Source organism: Danio rerio, chromosome 2 (assembly GCF_049306965.1).
Source record: "Danio rerio strain Tuebingen ecotype United States chromosome 2, GRCz12tu, whole genome shotgun sequence".
NCBI lineage: Eukaryota > Metazoa > Chordata > Actinopteri > Cypriniformes > Danionidae > Danio > Danio rerio.
Genome location: NC_133177.1, coordinates 12,429,173 through 12,446,416, shown reverse-complemented (window position 1 = coordinate 12,446,416; position 17,244 = coordinate 12,429,173). Strand labels below are relative to the sequence as shown.

The 17,244-nt window shown below is 37.5% G+C and overlaps 2 protein-coding genes across 2 annotated transcripts in view; both read right to left on the bottom strand.

Moving 5' to 3' along the window:
* ro60 (Ro60, Y RNA binding protein) overlaps positions 1-17,244 on the bottom strand; it is a 489,528-nt gene that overhangs the window by 395,666 nt on the left and 76,618 nt on the right. The window lies entirely within an intron of this gene.
* cdc73 (cell division cycle 73, Paf1/RNA polymerase II complex component, homolog (S. cerevisiae)) overlaps positions 14,323-17,244 on the bottom strand; it is a 56,633-nt gene continuing 53,711 nt past the window's right edge. Inside the window, exon 17 of the mRNA NM_001291396.1 lies at positions 14,323-15,269. Within this exon, the coding sequence (NP_001278325.1) occupies positions 15,233-15,269 (37 nt within the window). The 3' untranslated portion in view covers positions 14,323-15,232. The remainder of the gene's footprint in view (positions 15,270-17,244) is intronic.

Below are 17,244 nucleotides of genomic sequence, written 5' to 3'. Positions count from 1 at the left end.
GCAGTATAGGGATCCTTCTCATACTTCAGCCGCCACATCAAAAAGGTTTAGGTGCTCCATGATTGGCCAGCCCAGTCACCAGACATGAACATTATTGAGCATTTCTGGGTTAAGTTGAAGAAAGAGGCCTTGAAGATGAATCCAAAGAACCTTGATGAACTATGGGAATCCTGCATGAACGCTTTTTTTTTTTGTCATTTCAGATGACTTTATTAATAAGTTATTGAGTCATGTATGGATGCAGTCCTCATATGAACTCGGAAGACCATGAGAACACATCCTGTGAGAAATAAGATGCTGCATTTGTAACCCCGCCGGTCCTACACCACCCAACCCGCCCCGAGCTGGGATCAAACCGGCAACCTTTCGCATGGGAGTCGGTTGCTCTAACAAGGCTAAAGTCCATGGCCTCTAGCCTCTGTCGCTAGAGCACCTTTAGAGGTCAGAGTAGTGAGGTTTACCTGCACAGCACACAGTAGCTGGCCTCCGTTACACATTCTTCCTGATGGGCACATGACCTTCTTGTGTTTTTAATAGAAAAATATGAACACATTACAGCATTCATACAGTGATTTATTATTTTCCCCTTTTCACAATATATACTATGCATGCACAGACCTTACAAATATACATTGCACAATATAAACAAAACAGATTTTAATACAAATTTCAGCTAATAAACATCCTTAATGTGTTTATGCCTTTGTTTAGATTTTCATGATAGTGTTTACTTTCACAGTCTCATTTAAGGAAACTCCTGGGGTAAAAAAGTTTTACCTCTGAACTTTAAAAATAAATCTGTATTAAATGCTACACTTCCCACCTCCAATCTCAATGACTTCTGGGACTAGAGCAAGTACTGTGCTCAAGTCTTCATTGATGTGTCCTCGATACCAAGAACACATCTGTGAACTTTCACGCATCCTCCATTCTTGAGTTTTAGAACTGAACTTTGGCAGCTGATGATGACGTTTCACGAGAACACGTGGACACAAGATCGCTGAAGAACACATATTGAGAAACAGCCAAGGTATAAATGAAACTTCCAGCAAGGCACGTAGAGGCAAGTTAAAGCTAAACTCTGCAGGGACACTGGCCCTCCAGGACTGAGATTGGGGACCGTGATTTGATGATCTTGTAGTGTTCAGTAATAACTGGGACTTATGGATTTGTCCAAAGGACAGGCTGACAGCAAATTTGGATAACCATGACTTTGATTGGGCTGCAATATATTACTAAACTGATGTGAAATAGGGGCACCAGCCCAACAGGACTGAGGTTGGTGATCCCCATGATTTAGATGATCTTGTGGCAGACATGGGCCGGTATAAGATTCTGACAGTATGATATCCTTGGATAAAAACATCACGGTTTCACCGTATTGTGATTACTGCTCTAAAATATATTCTTTTTAAATGTCTGGGTAAAAAAAACTAAAACTTTTTTCCCCTTTGAAAACAATATATTCTTTTTTTTTTTTTTTTAAAGATTTGTGAAACCTTGGAGCAGTAAACACGTCAGGCTATATAATTCAAATAAACCATTGACTTCTGCAGTCTTCATTAGTTTTAAAAACACAGATTTCATTACAATTTAAAACATCATCTTTGGATATCTTTTCTGCTAGAGAGATACAAAAAAAAAAAAAAAGTAAATAAAAATCTTACACATACTTTAGAAGCGGTTTTACAGAAAATTTTGGCGGTTTTAAAACCTTGACTTTTCCAAACTGTGGTATACCTTGAAAACGGTTCTCATCCCATCTCATCTTGTAGTGTCCAGTAGGAACATGTACTTGCATTTAAAGGGCCATGACACCCCCCACTTTCGGTTAAAGTCTACTTCAGAATTTTTCAAAAGATGCCTGATTAATGGGCGTGGAGCTCCGCGAGCATCGGGCAGGAGTGGGCGTGGCCAGCAGGGGAGAAGGGGAGCGAACAATTGTTGTTGACAGTTAGCTCACAAAATGAGACACAATCCCTGAGGAGACGCATGAGTTTATAGTTTACAACGTTAAAATGCAAAGAAATAAACCGTAATTTAATGCCCTGCTACATTTGTTATTTGTAATTTCCTATACACATAACCACAATTTATATCATTATAAAGATAAGTGTGTTCATGTAAACACTATAAATGAGGATTCTCCCTCGACCCCCGGGTCTATTATAGATCTGAATGCAGACTCAGTGCAGCAGGTCTCCTGACCTGTCTATTTTAACCATTAGCCCTGCTGGTAATACAGAGGATTTAGGCAAACACAGCAGCACGGCGATGTGTCTGAATGTGAACGAACTCCTGATACAAGTCAACATCCGCCATTCTTCAATTCTCGTGTTGCTCTCCCGACAAAAATGCTTGCAGCACACACACACAGCTTTGCTGTATGATCGGCCCTGACAAGATCGCGGGGATAAAACATGCAACAAACCCCGTGGATCATGGAAACAAACACATACGAGCCTTCATGAATGGCTACTGCGTTCCGTTGGTCTGTGTCTCACAGCTTGCTTGAAACTGGCAGGTCTGCCTTCGGAATGCACGTGGTCTCATGAATAATTAAGCAGCCGGCTCTTCCTATAGGATAAGAAAACTCCGCTATGAATAATAATGAGAAACCGACGCGTCATGATTTCACTTGCAGTACTGTGCTACGTCGCCGATTTTGATCCCTCCCCAAAAATCATTTGAAACCCGGAAGCTGAAATTAGCTGACAAAAGCTCAAAATTATCTAGTTTTCCCCACAAACAAAGCTGACAGGTGCTAACATTGTCTTAACTGATGCTCAACACAAACAAATCTGTTAAAATAAAATAAAAAAATTCTCCAGGGTGTCCTGAACCTTTAATGTGGATACATGGTCCAAAAGACAGATTGACAGCAAATTTGGCTAAATTCTTTGCTTGGGCTGTAAAATGATTAGGTATAGTGATGCTGGACCAATCAATACTCAATTTTAGTGTTTTCAAGATAGGCCTGCAAAGAAAGAAAAGCTGATGTATTTTTTAAGCTTGAGTTACCCTTCCTTTATTATATTGGGTTTTTACATGATGATATTTTGAAAGCCAATACAACATTTGCTCATTTGACAATGTTCTTCTGCTGTTTTTGATTAGAATATTAACACTTGAGGGCGACATGGTGGCTCAGTGGTCTTCACAGCAAAAAGGTTGCTGGTTGAGCCTTAGCTGGGCGAGTCGGCATTTCTGTGTTCGTGTAGGTTTCCTCCGGTTGCTAACGTTAACTAACATGAATAAATACAGTAGTAAATGTATTGTTCATTGTTTGTTCATGTTAGTAAATGCATTACTTAACATTAACTAATGAACCTTATTGTAAAGTGTGACCCCCACTTGTTTTGGGACATGATGTACTGTACTGCTGATCAATGTTGAGGACATCCTCAACTGCCAATTTTAGACAATGATTTAAACTGTAGTTAGCAAACAAGTATGGGAGTCTTGCACAGAGTTGTATAGCGAACCAAATGTTTAACACAAGCTCATTTTAAAAACGTACCCCTACTACATACATTTCTGGAGTACATCCAATATAAAATACGTCCTAGGAGCTACATTTTTGTTTGTTTAGGCAAATAAGCCAGAGGCTGCTGTGTATGCTTTTTCAGATCTCAAATTTCCCTCACGAATGCCATTGGCGCCTGCTGTTCACACGTAAATCCACTTGACGCCACTGTTAACTGACCAACCGACCAATTATTCCACTCTCCCCCTTACCTGAACGCCACAAAACCAATAGTATTTTGAAAAGCACAAATTGACCCATTCTGGCTACATAATTTGTGATCTCCAGAAACCTATATAGGGTTATGTTTTCAAAATGACCCTATGCTGCCAATGTTCCATCATAAACAAGGAGCAAGACTGTTGTGTACACTATGATTTTATATAAAATTCACTTGAATGTGTGATATGACTAAATGTGCTCGTAAAAGAATATTTTCTCAATTCAAATAAGTAGTGGCTCGATCCCAGAAACAGTATTTCATGTCAACAATTCATCATGACAAGCGGATAGAATACTCGAGACATGATTTTGAATGGTGAAAAATCTAATGGTCAATATGATGAATGAAGCCCCGCTTTCTAATAAAGGAGCCATTTATCGATCACTATAGACTGATGATTCCCTGGGGGAGGGGCTTAGACCAGACTTGTGATTCTGCAGATTTTGTGATTTGAACATTTAGAAATGAAACTAAAACTCGTTGTTTAATCTTATTTTGGATTCCCTAATATGAAATTTAATCTTAAGCTTTGCAAGCAATTTTGTAGAATCTGATGTTTCTCCTTTCAAACAGAATGTCTGAGCATACTGCTTGAGAGGCATTTCAAAGATGGCCGCCGAGTGAAATGACTTGCCTTTAACAGACATTGGATATGGTCAGTGATATCAGCACGCATCTGAACAGAGCTTTTGGAACACTTGGCAAGATGTTTCAGCCTCAACCCTTTGCGTGGCCTGTAGTTACCCATTCGCTTCATAACAGAATGTCACGTTTGTAATCTCTGTTACCTTTAATTGGGAATTTCATCTTTGAGTTTCTTTATTTTCAAGCACAGTGATTGCTGGTGTTTAACCTTACCTTCAACCAGTAGCAATTAAACACTCTCTCCCCTCATTTGGCTGTCTCAGTTCCTTCTCTTTCTGGAAAGCGAGTGATGAAATGTTACAACATCTTTTGCAATCAAGCTTTTGGTCTTTGAGAATCAGTCAGGCGTTCAGGGAGCAAAATTACAAATACTAATCCCTTGATCAACAGTTTGGCCACTCATGGTTACTTAAGGTATTGCAGCATGATCGTCATCGCCTGAGGCAATACCGTAGAAATGTTAATATCAGCTGCAGCGGCTGCTACAGCAGAGAGCAGGCATTACTTTATCTGGTTAAATTCTGACAAACCTTTTAATCCCCTTTTGATGGCTGTCACATGCAATCACTTTGTGATCACAGGGTATTCGTAGTAAAAAAGATACTGTAGGTGGCTTGCACTTTATGCATGTGATTTGACAAGATGAAATGTAAAGAATACTTAAAGTGGGCACGCATCCCTCATTTCTGACCAAGAATTTAAACAGAACCACTGCTTTCTGATTAGAACATCCAAAAAATAATCTGAATAATCAAAATAAGCTCAAACTCACAAGAGTACATACCTACTTTCACCTATGGCCATGACCGAAAGGACAAGATCTCGGATACAAGTTTCCTTCGAAGGGCAGGGCGCACTCTTAGATAGAGTGAGGAGCTCTGTCACCCAGGTAGGGGTGGGAGTAGAGCTGCTCCTCCTCCACATCGAAAGAAATCAGCTGAGGTAGCTTGGGCATCTTTTTTTGCATGTCTCCTGGACGCCTACCTAGGGAGTTGTTCTAAACATGTCCTATTGGAAGAAGGCCTTGGGGAAGACCAAGGGCATGCTAGAGGTACTGAGGCCCAATACCAATTTTATTTTTGTACCCCTACCCCTTTCCCTTGGCCCTTACAACTGTGTGTTAAGGGGAAAGGCTTCAAAATGTACCCCTAAGAATTGGGACAGCACTACAGCACCTGTACACGTCATCATATGTCATCGTGATCTCTTGCTTCACTGAAATCAGATGATCGCGACAGCTGTAGTTACTCCAGTTGTGTTATTTTTTGGTATTTATCTTCAGGAAATCACTGAAGACATATTATATTATTATAATGATATAATGTGGTAATAAGATCGTAACTGTACCGTGTATTTACACAGTGGCCATATTCATCTGTGTAAACACACCAAAAACAATATTAATAATATAAAAAGTTAACAATATAGCGGACACTGTAAAAAGCTTGTTCCCAGTCATTAGACATTACTGACAGGGGATTTGAGTGTCTTTGAATGTGAGAATGTTGTGGGATTGCTGTACAGGAGTTATTATTAGGGATTATAGATCGCCAAATTTATCGTTTTTTTTTTTTTTTTTTTTAAGCATGATGGTAAAACATGAACGTGGTTATGAATATATTAAAACATGTTTTTTGTTGTAAAAATTTGTAATAATGACAAAAGGTACTAATTTGTGGATTTCCTTACTTTTGGGTTCAGCAATGCTGCCGTTGTGGCTGGTGAATTCTGTGAAATTTTCTTACCCTTTGAGTGTGGTCCTGAAAAATCTTTGTTCGGATGTTTATTCAACCCTTCCCCTTAGCCCTACACCTTGAAGCAAAAGGGAATTGGGACACCCCTACCCCTTGTCATGCACATGCAAAACCAGGGGTAGGAGTAAGGGGAAGGGCTAATGGGTAGAATTGGGATTGGGCCGAAGTCTCTGACCTGGAAACGTCTCGGGATCCCCCCAGAGGAGCTGGAGTAAGTGTCTGGGGAGAGGGAAGTCTGGAGATCTCTTCTGAGACTGCTGCCCCCGCGACCCAACCCCGGATAAGCAGACATAAAGAAGAGCTAAACTTAAATTCAATTTATTGTGTGCTTATGTGCTATTATTCATCACTGGTTAAAGAATGACTTTACAAAACAGCTGGTACCTACATTGAGGTAGCCATTGGCCGCACCATCTTGATCATACAATTGGATGTCTAACTTTTTGACCCACATTTAATAAAGGAAACAGAAGTGTTTAACTTATTGGGACTAAAAACTATTTGTGCAAAAAGAATTCTGCAGATGATCTGTGCTGCATGGATGACTGTTCACAGTTGAGGTGATGCTAAAAAGTTCCAGGTACCATACAGTGTAAACTTTAAAGTGTGTTCTCCATTTTTGTTAAATAATGGAGTTTTGGGTCCTTGTCATTTGACTTGCTTTGTTGGGTTCAGTAAAGCTGCACTACAGTAAATCACATCCTTTAATCATGACATTTGCCTCGACCGAACTGGAGATAAACCTGAATTGAAAGCACCTAATGAACAGAATTTGTTTTATACTGATAAATTTTTATACCAAATTTTCAATTATTTTAACTTTAGAGCTGCTTTTGGCACTGTTACATTGTATTTTTCTTCTGAGTACTTATTTGTAATTTTAAAGAGGAGCAGGGTAATTGACAAGAGAGGTATGCTTCTTGTAAGCTGCTTTTGTGCAGTACCAAGAGTCAACCACTTCAAAAGCATCCTGATAGGGCAAAAGCCAGGGTTGATGCTGGTCAGTAACTGAACACCTGGGAGTTAGAGAACAGATTCATTGACTGTGTAATTGCCATAGACCAGTGGTGAGCAAACCTTTTAGACCAGAGGGCCACATTAAGTTTTGCAAACCAAGTGAAGGGCCACAGGTCAAATTCCTTAAAAAAATACTTATTTATAGTGCAGTATGCATGGAATATGTAATATCGGACAGAAACATGTCACATTAACACAAAACAGATTTTTTTTTATTATTAAGTCAAATTTACATTAATTCTAATTTGCATTTATATTTATTTATATTTATTTATAAATCATCATAAAACAAAATAATACCTTACAAAATATAATTATAATAATAATGTAACATTTTTTTACAGTGGAGAATAGAAAAGATAGTTTGATAGAAAAATTCTTATATTAACACATTAAAAATAATTCTTAAAGTTAACTATTCAGTCAAATTTATAATAATCTAATTTGCACTGCTTTTAGAATATATAGATCAGTCATCATAAAACTTGATAAAAACCACAAATCTTTGACTTTATAAAGCGGATGTATGCATGGAAAATATATCCTATGACAAAAATTGACACATTTAACCAGTAATTATTATATAATTTGAGTCAAATGTACTACAATCTTATTTGAGCTTTTATAAATATGCTCATATCAATCATAAAACTATGAGATAAAACAAAAGAAGAATCTTAGTCTTTGTTATTCCAAGTCATGTTATTATGAATGTGTTAATGTGAACAATGAGCCTGGTCCCCTCTCTTCACAAGAGTGTCAAAGTCAGGAGTCTGCTACGGCAAAAATGCAAGGCGCAGCAGGCAGTTAAAACGCGAGGCACACAGGGCGCATAAGCAGCGCGCAAAACCCTCGCAGCCATTAGTAAACCATTCAAAACAGGTGCCTCTTAACGCATAAAGCACGTTCAGTGTGATCGGCCCCTTAGGTTGTAGTCTTTAAAAACAGCAATACTTTCTTGGCATATTAGACCTACTGCTTTCTGTCAGATATTGGTGAAGAAGTATTTTGTTGACCATTCTTCCCTCCACACACGACATTCAGAGTCTCTTTTTTTTGTTCCTCATTATTTCAGTCATTAATGGTCAAGTGCAGTTTACAGTTTTTTACAATGGCTATGACAGTTTGTCCAATACATTTAACAAGTTTGCTAAACTCTTAACGCAGCAACACACCTAAAACACACAATTGGCAAAACAGTTAATTTCATGCTCAAAATCAAACATTGTAAACTAAACTTCTAAACTGCTTTTTTAAAATACAATAATAAACTAACACATTACACTATGTCTAACAAAACACAGCAAACATGTTCCAAAATGACATAATTGTTCAAAACACAAACACGTTCTCTTTCAACAGAAACATTCAGTCAATCAGAAAACACTGACAATAAAAACACTATCATCAGCTAAAATTACAGAAACTGCATTAGTTTGTGTGTCAGCTCTATCCTTATATTTTAAGACTCTCTACATTTTCATTTTGTTGGTTAAGTAAATGCAGGCATTTTCTTTCTTTTACTGCAATGATTCAATACAAAAATAAAGAAAAAAATTGCTTTATAAAATTTACAGTTGATTTTAAAAAATACAGACATAGAATTGCTGCAGTACAGACTTTATTTGCAAAAGGACATCACTGCTAGATATACAAACAGAAAAACCATCGCAATTATAATAAAAAAAACAAAGTAATTTTCAATTCTGCCTGGTCTTCTGCATTTGCCCGACTTCTTCTCTGGCCCGGCAAGGTAACAATGTTCCTTTGGCCTATTATGTTTCTCCTACGGCGACGCCTTTTCGCCAAGTTGAAGTCAGTCTTGTTAACATAGATAATTTCATGTGGGACTTGATTGACCTCCAACTTCATGACTCTCTAAAAGTAATTAGACACAGTGTAAATGGTTCACTGTACTATAGCTAATGTATGTACTAATGAACGGCAGGTTTATAGATTCGTTTACTGCAAAACACACTGTGCATAAAGTAATTATTGTATTGCATAACCTTATCTGGACATATTGGTGACAGAGTTCTGCAATGTGCTTACTGTTCCTTTCAAAAATCTCAGTGTATGTATGTATGTATGTATGTGTGTGTGTGTGTGTGTGTGTGTGTGTGTGTGTATATATATATATATATATATATATATATATATATATATATACACACACACACACACACGCATACATACATACATACATACATGCAGGGAATATATTTGTGTTTCATTTGACAGTATGAACAGCTGTTCACTTTGGCTTTAGCCTATATAGGTTCTGTTTAGAACATGATGTTATCTGTTCTGACATACTGTGTGACAGCATTGATAAATTGGACTGTAAAATTACATTGTTTTGGTTTTGGTTGAGTTTGTGTGTAAAAGAAGTTTAAGCATTTTAAATTTGTGTTAACTGGATGCATTTTGTGTTAAAGCAACAAGAAATGTGTAAATTGTATAGCCCACGAAGACGGATGTTGTGCTAACTGTGTTAAGAGTTTAGGAAACTTGTTAAATGTACTGAAAAAAGTGCCATAGCAATTGTAAAAAACTGTAATATCCGAGAGTGTGTTCTAATTCTACTGTTTGCGCTAACTGTACTGCCATCACATGGCGTTCACTTGTAATTGCATCATTAATTTACTAATTCTGAACCAAACCGTTGAGAAGGGTCTGGGTTTGTTCAAATGCGCATGAGTGGCTAAGATTGCATCTATATAAATGCGCATGCGTGGTCGAGATTGCATCGTTCTGAGACTGCATCATGTCTGCATTCAGCATTTTAAAAACTCCCTCGGGGACTGGATGAAAGTGTTCAGCGGGCCGCATATGGCCTGCGGTCCATAGTTTGCCCACCTCTGCCATAGACCAACAGTAGCTAAGAGGCATTTAGCAGCCAAAATGAGCTCTCCTAAACTGCTGAGGCAAACCCAACATAATATCCTTTTGCCCAAATTAGGTCCAATTCAATTCATGTTTATTTCTGTAGCACTTTCACAATGTAGATTGTGTCAAAGCAGCTTAACATAGAAGTTTTAGTCAATTGAAACTGTCAGTAAAGTTTTCAGAGTTGAAGTTCAGTTTAGTTCAGTGTGGTTTATTTTTCACTGCTAAAAGTTTAAACACTAAAGAGCAAATCCATCGATGACCACAAGTCTCAAGCAAAGCAAGCCAGTTTACAACATTTCAGTTCCTTATTTGATTTCATTTAAAAGTATATTGGGGTCCAGTATAGTGCCAGAAACAAAAAAGGGTAAAAAGCACTATTCTGCAATGATACAAACTGAGTACTGACAAAGTACAACCCTGCAGTTTTGGCCAAATTTTCCCTAAAACCCCTACCTATTATTACCCACCTCCAGATAACCATCATAAAATTCTATTTACACAATAATGGACAATTTTTACAAGATTGTTATGACTAATGGTCATCAGCATTTAAACCCTTGAAACACTTTTAATATTTTGATTAAAAAAAACATGTACATATGTAATTATAAAGCTATACTTTGTATTATATCATCTTTGCAGCAAATTACATAAAAAGTGGGGTCTTTCTAACGTATGGGTGGAACAGTAAATTTGACATTGTTTTCTCTTTCGGTTGTCCCACACAATTGTTACTTTTTTATTTTTGTAAAAGTCTATTGCAATTACTATTGTGGAGTTTTTTTTATATTTAAACAAAATAATACAACAATTTACATGTTGTACTCTCCTATTCGATGCGTTCAAAGTTTACCCAACTATGACTATGGAGACAGATTAGACTCAATAATAATTCTGAAAACTGAAAAAAAAAATAAAGATCCTCACTCGAGTAAATATCTTTTTTTTATCAGTTTCATTAAGTTTCTAATGACACTATCACGTCTTTTTCAAGAAAACAGCTGCTTTAGAACTTCAAATGTTCAACAACCTTAGTTTTATGTCTTAACAATAAAAATGGAAAAAAAAAAATCAATTTAGGTGAGGTTTGAACACAAGTCTAAGGGCATGGTAACCCAACGTGCTGACCACTGGACCACAATAGCGCTGCTATACTGGCGGGGCCGGAATGATACTTATCATTACCCTGCAGGATGCATGTTGCTCATGAAATAAGAAATAAGAAAAGCTGAGCTGTGGCAAAATAATGGATAAAAAGAGTGAGGATATGGTCAAATAAATACATTTTTAAAAAGTGCGACTGCTGCTTTCTCTGTTCGCCATGCTGGAGAGAAACAGTCTGCACAAAAGAAGCGCAGAGTTGGTTTTATTGAATACAGCTCTCATCTGATTGGCTGAAAGGTACGAGTAGTCCTGACTCTGGCAGCAAAGTCTCAAAAATACGCACACACGCATCCAGGGGGAGTCGTACATGAAAGAGGATTTGCACATTCTCATTCAGGATGAACTCGCAAGTTTTAAACATTCAAAACTTTTTGTACATTCTTATACATTTGCAAGTGGTGTTTTGCATTTGTGAAACGTATTTTATGAAAATGTATTTTTATTTTGTGCAGGTGAAAATTTTTTGTGAATAAATAAATATTTTACGCACGTGAATTTGATTTTATGCACGTGAATTTGGCTACGCATGTGTACATCGTGTCATTTGCGTGAATTTCTTTTGAGACTAATCTGATTCCATATGACAACTTCTGCTGCACTGGGACCCATAAAAGAGGAAGGGGAAGGGGTAGATAGCCCTTCGAAATTAGATTTTTTTAGGACCACACTCGAAACCAAGGGGTTAGAAATTTTTCAAGAATACACCAGCCACAAAAGCAGGATAGCTGCACCCGGAAGTAAGGAGATCCACAAATTAGTATTTGTCAATTATTTTTTACAACGAACAAGCACATGTTTTAATATATTCATAACCACACATGTTTTATCATCATGCTTTAGAAACAAAAAAAAAAAACAACTAAAAAATTACCGCAAAATTTCGTCATCTATAATCCCTAATAATAACTCCTGTATAGCAGTCCCACAACATTCTGAAGCTGGAATCCCTTGTCAGAAAAGTCTAGTGGCTGAGAATGAGCTTTTTACAGTGTCTGCTATGTTAATGTTGTTTTTGATGTGTTTACATAGATGAATATGGCCACTGTGTAAATAAACAGTACAGCTACGATGTTATTGCCACATTATATCATTATGATAACATAATATACGCCTTCAGTGACTTCTTGAGGATAAATACCCAAAAATAAAGCAACTGGAATAACTACAGCAGCCGCCATCGTCTGATCTCATATAAAGCAAGAGATTGTGATGACGTGTGCAGTTGTTGTAGTGCTGTTCCATTTCATAGGGCTAAAGTTTGAAGGCCTTCCCCTTCACACTCCATTTAAAGGGCCAAGGGGAAGGGGTAAAAAAAATTGAATAAAATAGTTTTTTTTTTTTGGTTTAAACACTTAAGTGAATAAAACATTGAGAAAGTAAGAACAACTTTGCAATTAGGCATGGCTTGAATGGTAAATATTTTATATACTTAAAGTACATGTGTTCTGTGACAAATTTAAGACATTGAACAGTCACTGTATTCTTCTGCTGCTGTAGCTCATCTACTTCAAGGTTTGACAGGTTGTGTGTTCAGAGTTTCAATTTATTTAAGTTACTAGCCCCTTTCTCACATACAGACCTTTCCGGAAAATTACCGGCAATTTTCCGAAAAGGTCTGTATGTGTGAACAGGACTTTTTTGAAAATACCGATAAATTTGTTACGGCAATTTTGCAGAAAGAGAAGTTGTAACCTTACTGGTAATTTGCCGGAATGCTGCCATGTGTGAACGCAGAAGGAAGATTATTAGAAAGAGCAAGTTAAGGTCTCGAACGCGCTGACGTGAGACGTCTACTTAAGCCAATTAGAACACTCAAGACGCATTCACATCCACGTGGTTCATGAAAATCAAAACCTTTTAATCTTTTTCCACACACATTTAGCTGCAAGATGTTAGTCAGATAACACTTCTGTTCCTTCTTGATGCCAACTGTGTAATAAAGTTATCGATAAAATGCTAACGAAAAGCCGTTGTTTGTTTACCTTTAAGCTCTGACGTGTGTGCACGTAAAGCAGTGCTAAGCGCCAGCATACACACATATTATGTACATCTCGACATGTGAAAGTGTTCCTTCATATGTTTTCATCGAAGTTGCAACAATTGTACATCCACGGAGTTTGTAATGTAGTCAAATGTTTACAATTACAAGCACAGCCGTTTAGAGGTCATTTCTGGTTAATAATGTCCGAATTTACCAGTATTGTAAAATGGATGTGTGAATGTCTTTTCCGGAAAAAATCTGTAACGTCCTTAAATTTAGCGGTAAAGTCGTTCCAGAAATTTTCTGGATATTAACCGGTGTCACTGTGTGAAAGGGGCTACTGTCATCTTTCTATACACCAAAACAAGATTTGGCATTTTCCTCTAAATTCCTATAAATCCTATTGATAATTGTGTGAGTTAAAAAAAAAAAAAGTGATATATCAGCAGTTTGACAATCACATTTCTTCTTCTTCCTTCTTAAGGCTGATTTATACTTCTGCGTCAAACACCGGCGTACGCTACGGCGCTGACGCATAGCCCTTCGCCGTGGCCATCGCCGTCACTGATGTGCACCTCTCAAAAAATGTAACTACACGTCGCAACGACGCGTAGCGTAAGGACCGAGAGCCGTGCGAATGGTGCGACGCCGTGCGAGCGATTGTTTACAAGTGTGGAGTACCGTGAAGGAGCTCCGGATGGAAAGTTTTGTTTTGTGTTTACCTCATAGTTAAAGTTGTTGCACGTCCGCCGGTTCCTGCCTCAAAATGAGCGAGTTTGAGCCACTTGTACATCCCGGAATTGTTCAGGAAATGCAAAAAAGTAGCGAAGAAACTCGACACAGAGGAATATTTACACCTCACTGCCAACTAGCGTTTCGGAAGTGTTAATGCAGACCAACGGAGACAGCGCGCAGAAGTATAAATGCACAGCCACTCGCGTTGCCTGCGCCGTGGGTTACGCCGGTCACCTGTCGCAGAAGTATAAATCAGGCTTTACTGTGTAAATGTGTACCCAATGAAGTGGTGATGAGCGCATTTTTGGTAGAGTTCAATTTTTTTGCACATTATATCCATTTTAGATTGCAAGCACTGTATACATCACTATTTATACTTTTTTGTAATTTTTTAATAATCCACATTGAACAGAAATGTTTAAAAACAAACATTACTTTCAAACGCATTTATACAAAAAAACAGCCATTCAAAAAACAAAAAAAAAAAAAAAAAGTAAAAAAGAAAAGAAATTGTACCCTTGTGAATATTTGACTTTGCCTTATGGATGTAAATGCAGTGTCCATTAAACAAAACAGCAATTAGATGCAAGCGGTACTTGAATTTTTGGGTAAAACTTGAACAAAATTTCCAATACTGCGGAATTACAGAAAATATCCACCATGAACAATCTAAAATACAGATTTATTCGTAACCAAAGCACTGTGGATATTTACGTCTGTGGTCCTGTTTGCTTTTAAATTCACTTTATCCTTAACCCAGAGGCATAATCTGATATATTTATCTTTTGCATTTGTGCAGTGAAGGTTAATGCACTACTCTACACTTCATAGAACAGAAGGCAGAAAAAAAATTATAAAAGAGAAAGAAATAAACAATTTATCATTACAAGAGCTCTTAGCAGTCATTTTATTCAGATCATCGAGTCACCATTTTTAACGGTTCTCAGTTTAACTTTTTTTTTTTTAGCTTGAGCTGGATAACAAAAAAAACAAAAACTTCTGAAACTGCCTTGATTACCAACTGCTTTACAATTGAAAAATACATATCTACTCAGAAAACATGACAAGAACCAACCCAAAGTTCCCCTCGCCCACCCTGACCTGCTCATCTACAGTGGAGGAAGAGACTACAAATCATACTGGTGTCAGCAGAAGGAGAAGCGTACTGAAATCTCAAGTGCTTTCAGGGGGGGTTTGAGAGAAATGAGGGGTCTAGCAGTCCATCGTGACACGTCTTTGGAGGGAGGGAACATCTCGACGGCCTCGATGTGTTGATGGGTGTACGGCCAGCGCTCTCAGAACCTCAGGTGGGACTTGTGTTTGACCATGTATCTGTAGGAGAGATGATTAAGTTGTTTATAAAGATTACAAGTGTCCAGGATTAAAGGGTCACGAAACACTAAAACACATTTTTTGAGATGTTGACAATCATGTCCCACATTGCAAAAAACAGTATTTCGACATATATATATTTAGCGAAAAAAAAAGTTAAAACTGGTCTTTGCGCTATTTTAAGCAAATTCTTTCCTCCAGCTTAAAAAGAGATTTTGAAGCTACATTACGTCGATGAGATCATTGTGCAAATTCCAGCGTGGAGACTGGCTGTCTGTACCGGCCAGTACAATGTGACGTCTTTGTGTTTTCAGCATTAATTCATAAGAAAAACTTCGAACACCATTCAGCGCTCTCTATTATGAATGAGATGCAACTTTATGAATATGCATGATATAGTTTTGAAGGCTCTTTTTACCTGTTACAGTGTTCAGAGAGACGCTACGTTGTGTTGCCAATCGTAATTCAAACAAATGGAAGACGACGAATTGTTTGGAGACATGGGTTATCAGTGTTGTGTTTATACAGGTGCCGCAATGGAGGTTTTGTTTCTATTAACCCACGATGAGTAAGATTGGGTATTGTTTGGGGTTATTTCAATACCGGTGCTAAATCGATACTTTTAAAATGGTACTGGTGCCAAAAAGGTGCCTGAACCGACACTTTTGAGCCACAAAATTATGGTGGATCACTCTAGAAAAATCTTTTATTTGACAAAATCTTAAAAAATAATAATTTTAATAGTACAATATAATTAAAGTTTAAAGTGACCATCAATTCATATTTTATATATTTGAATTACATTAATATATTTTCTTTGATCATTTGTTGATTAGCATGAATTTAAAATTTGCATTATGAAATTACATTAGCTTACTACTAACGTGTGGAAAGGCTGTCATCAAATACTGAACTCCTTTTTTCTATGGTTGGGGATTGTGATGTTTGAGTGGTAATCAATAATCTGATTTGGCCTTATCTGAAGAAGACAATAATATGATTAAGGTTTTTACATGAGTTGCTTTTTGAATGTTCCTTTCATCATCCAGTCTTATATGTTATTGTAAATGGATCGATTAATATCATTGTATCGCTACGCTATCCATGTTTCCTCCAGAGTTTCATGTAATTTCAGGTGTTTCATTTTTTAATTTTTCGACTTTAACTGCACTTTCACTTTCATTCAAGAACATTTCATTCATGCCCCCTTGACAAATTGAGGTGTTTGATGTGATCATTAAGTAGGGACTGGTGGAAAAATGCTCTTTTAAAGGAATTTGATACCGCACGTTGAATGGAAAGAAAAAACTTTCGCATTTTGCGACGCATGTGTCTGAGGTCCTTTAAGGTAATGAAAAAAAAAAAATAATAAAATCACTGTTTACATGGTAGTCTAGACTCTTAATCAGAGTATTGTCTTAATCATTATAAAAATCGGAGCACTGGTGTCCATGTACATACTCATTGAAAGTGCCAGATGACAATCCATTCCTCTGCCTTTAAGTAGATTACATGAGCCCTCAAATGTGTCATTAAGTTTGACATCTGCTTCACCTTGCTGTGTCAGAATCCTTGCTTGTAAAATACGCTTTAGAACGCTTAGTTTAAGCAAATTTGATGTACGAGATCATACGTGTTAATCTGAATAGTCGCTCTAGCTCACTGAATGCGCTGTACTGCGTGCGTCCATTCCCTTAGCAACAAAAACAAATGCCTGACATCGCCTGTGCGTATCCCTCAGAGTTAAATGTTTAGAGATGGTGTGACAAAACGTACCTATGTGTGCCTTTGATGCACCCCTTGATGCTTCTTACATCCTTGTTACAGCACCAGTGGCACCGAAATTAGGCACCAAAATTCATATGCATATTGGGTTCGGTACATACCGGTTACAAAGGTACAAGTGCCTTGATGGCATCGGGTTTCGGTACACAACCCTAACGATGAGAGTACAGTTCTCGTCTGGACCCACATG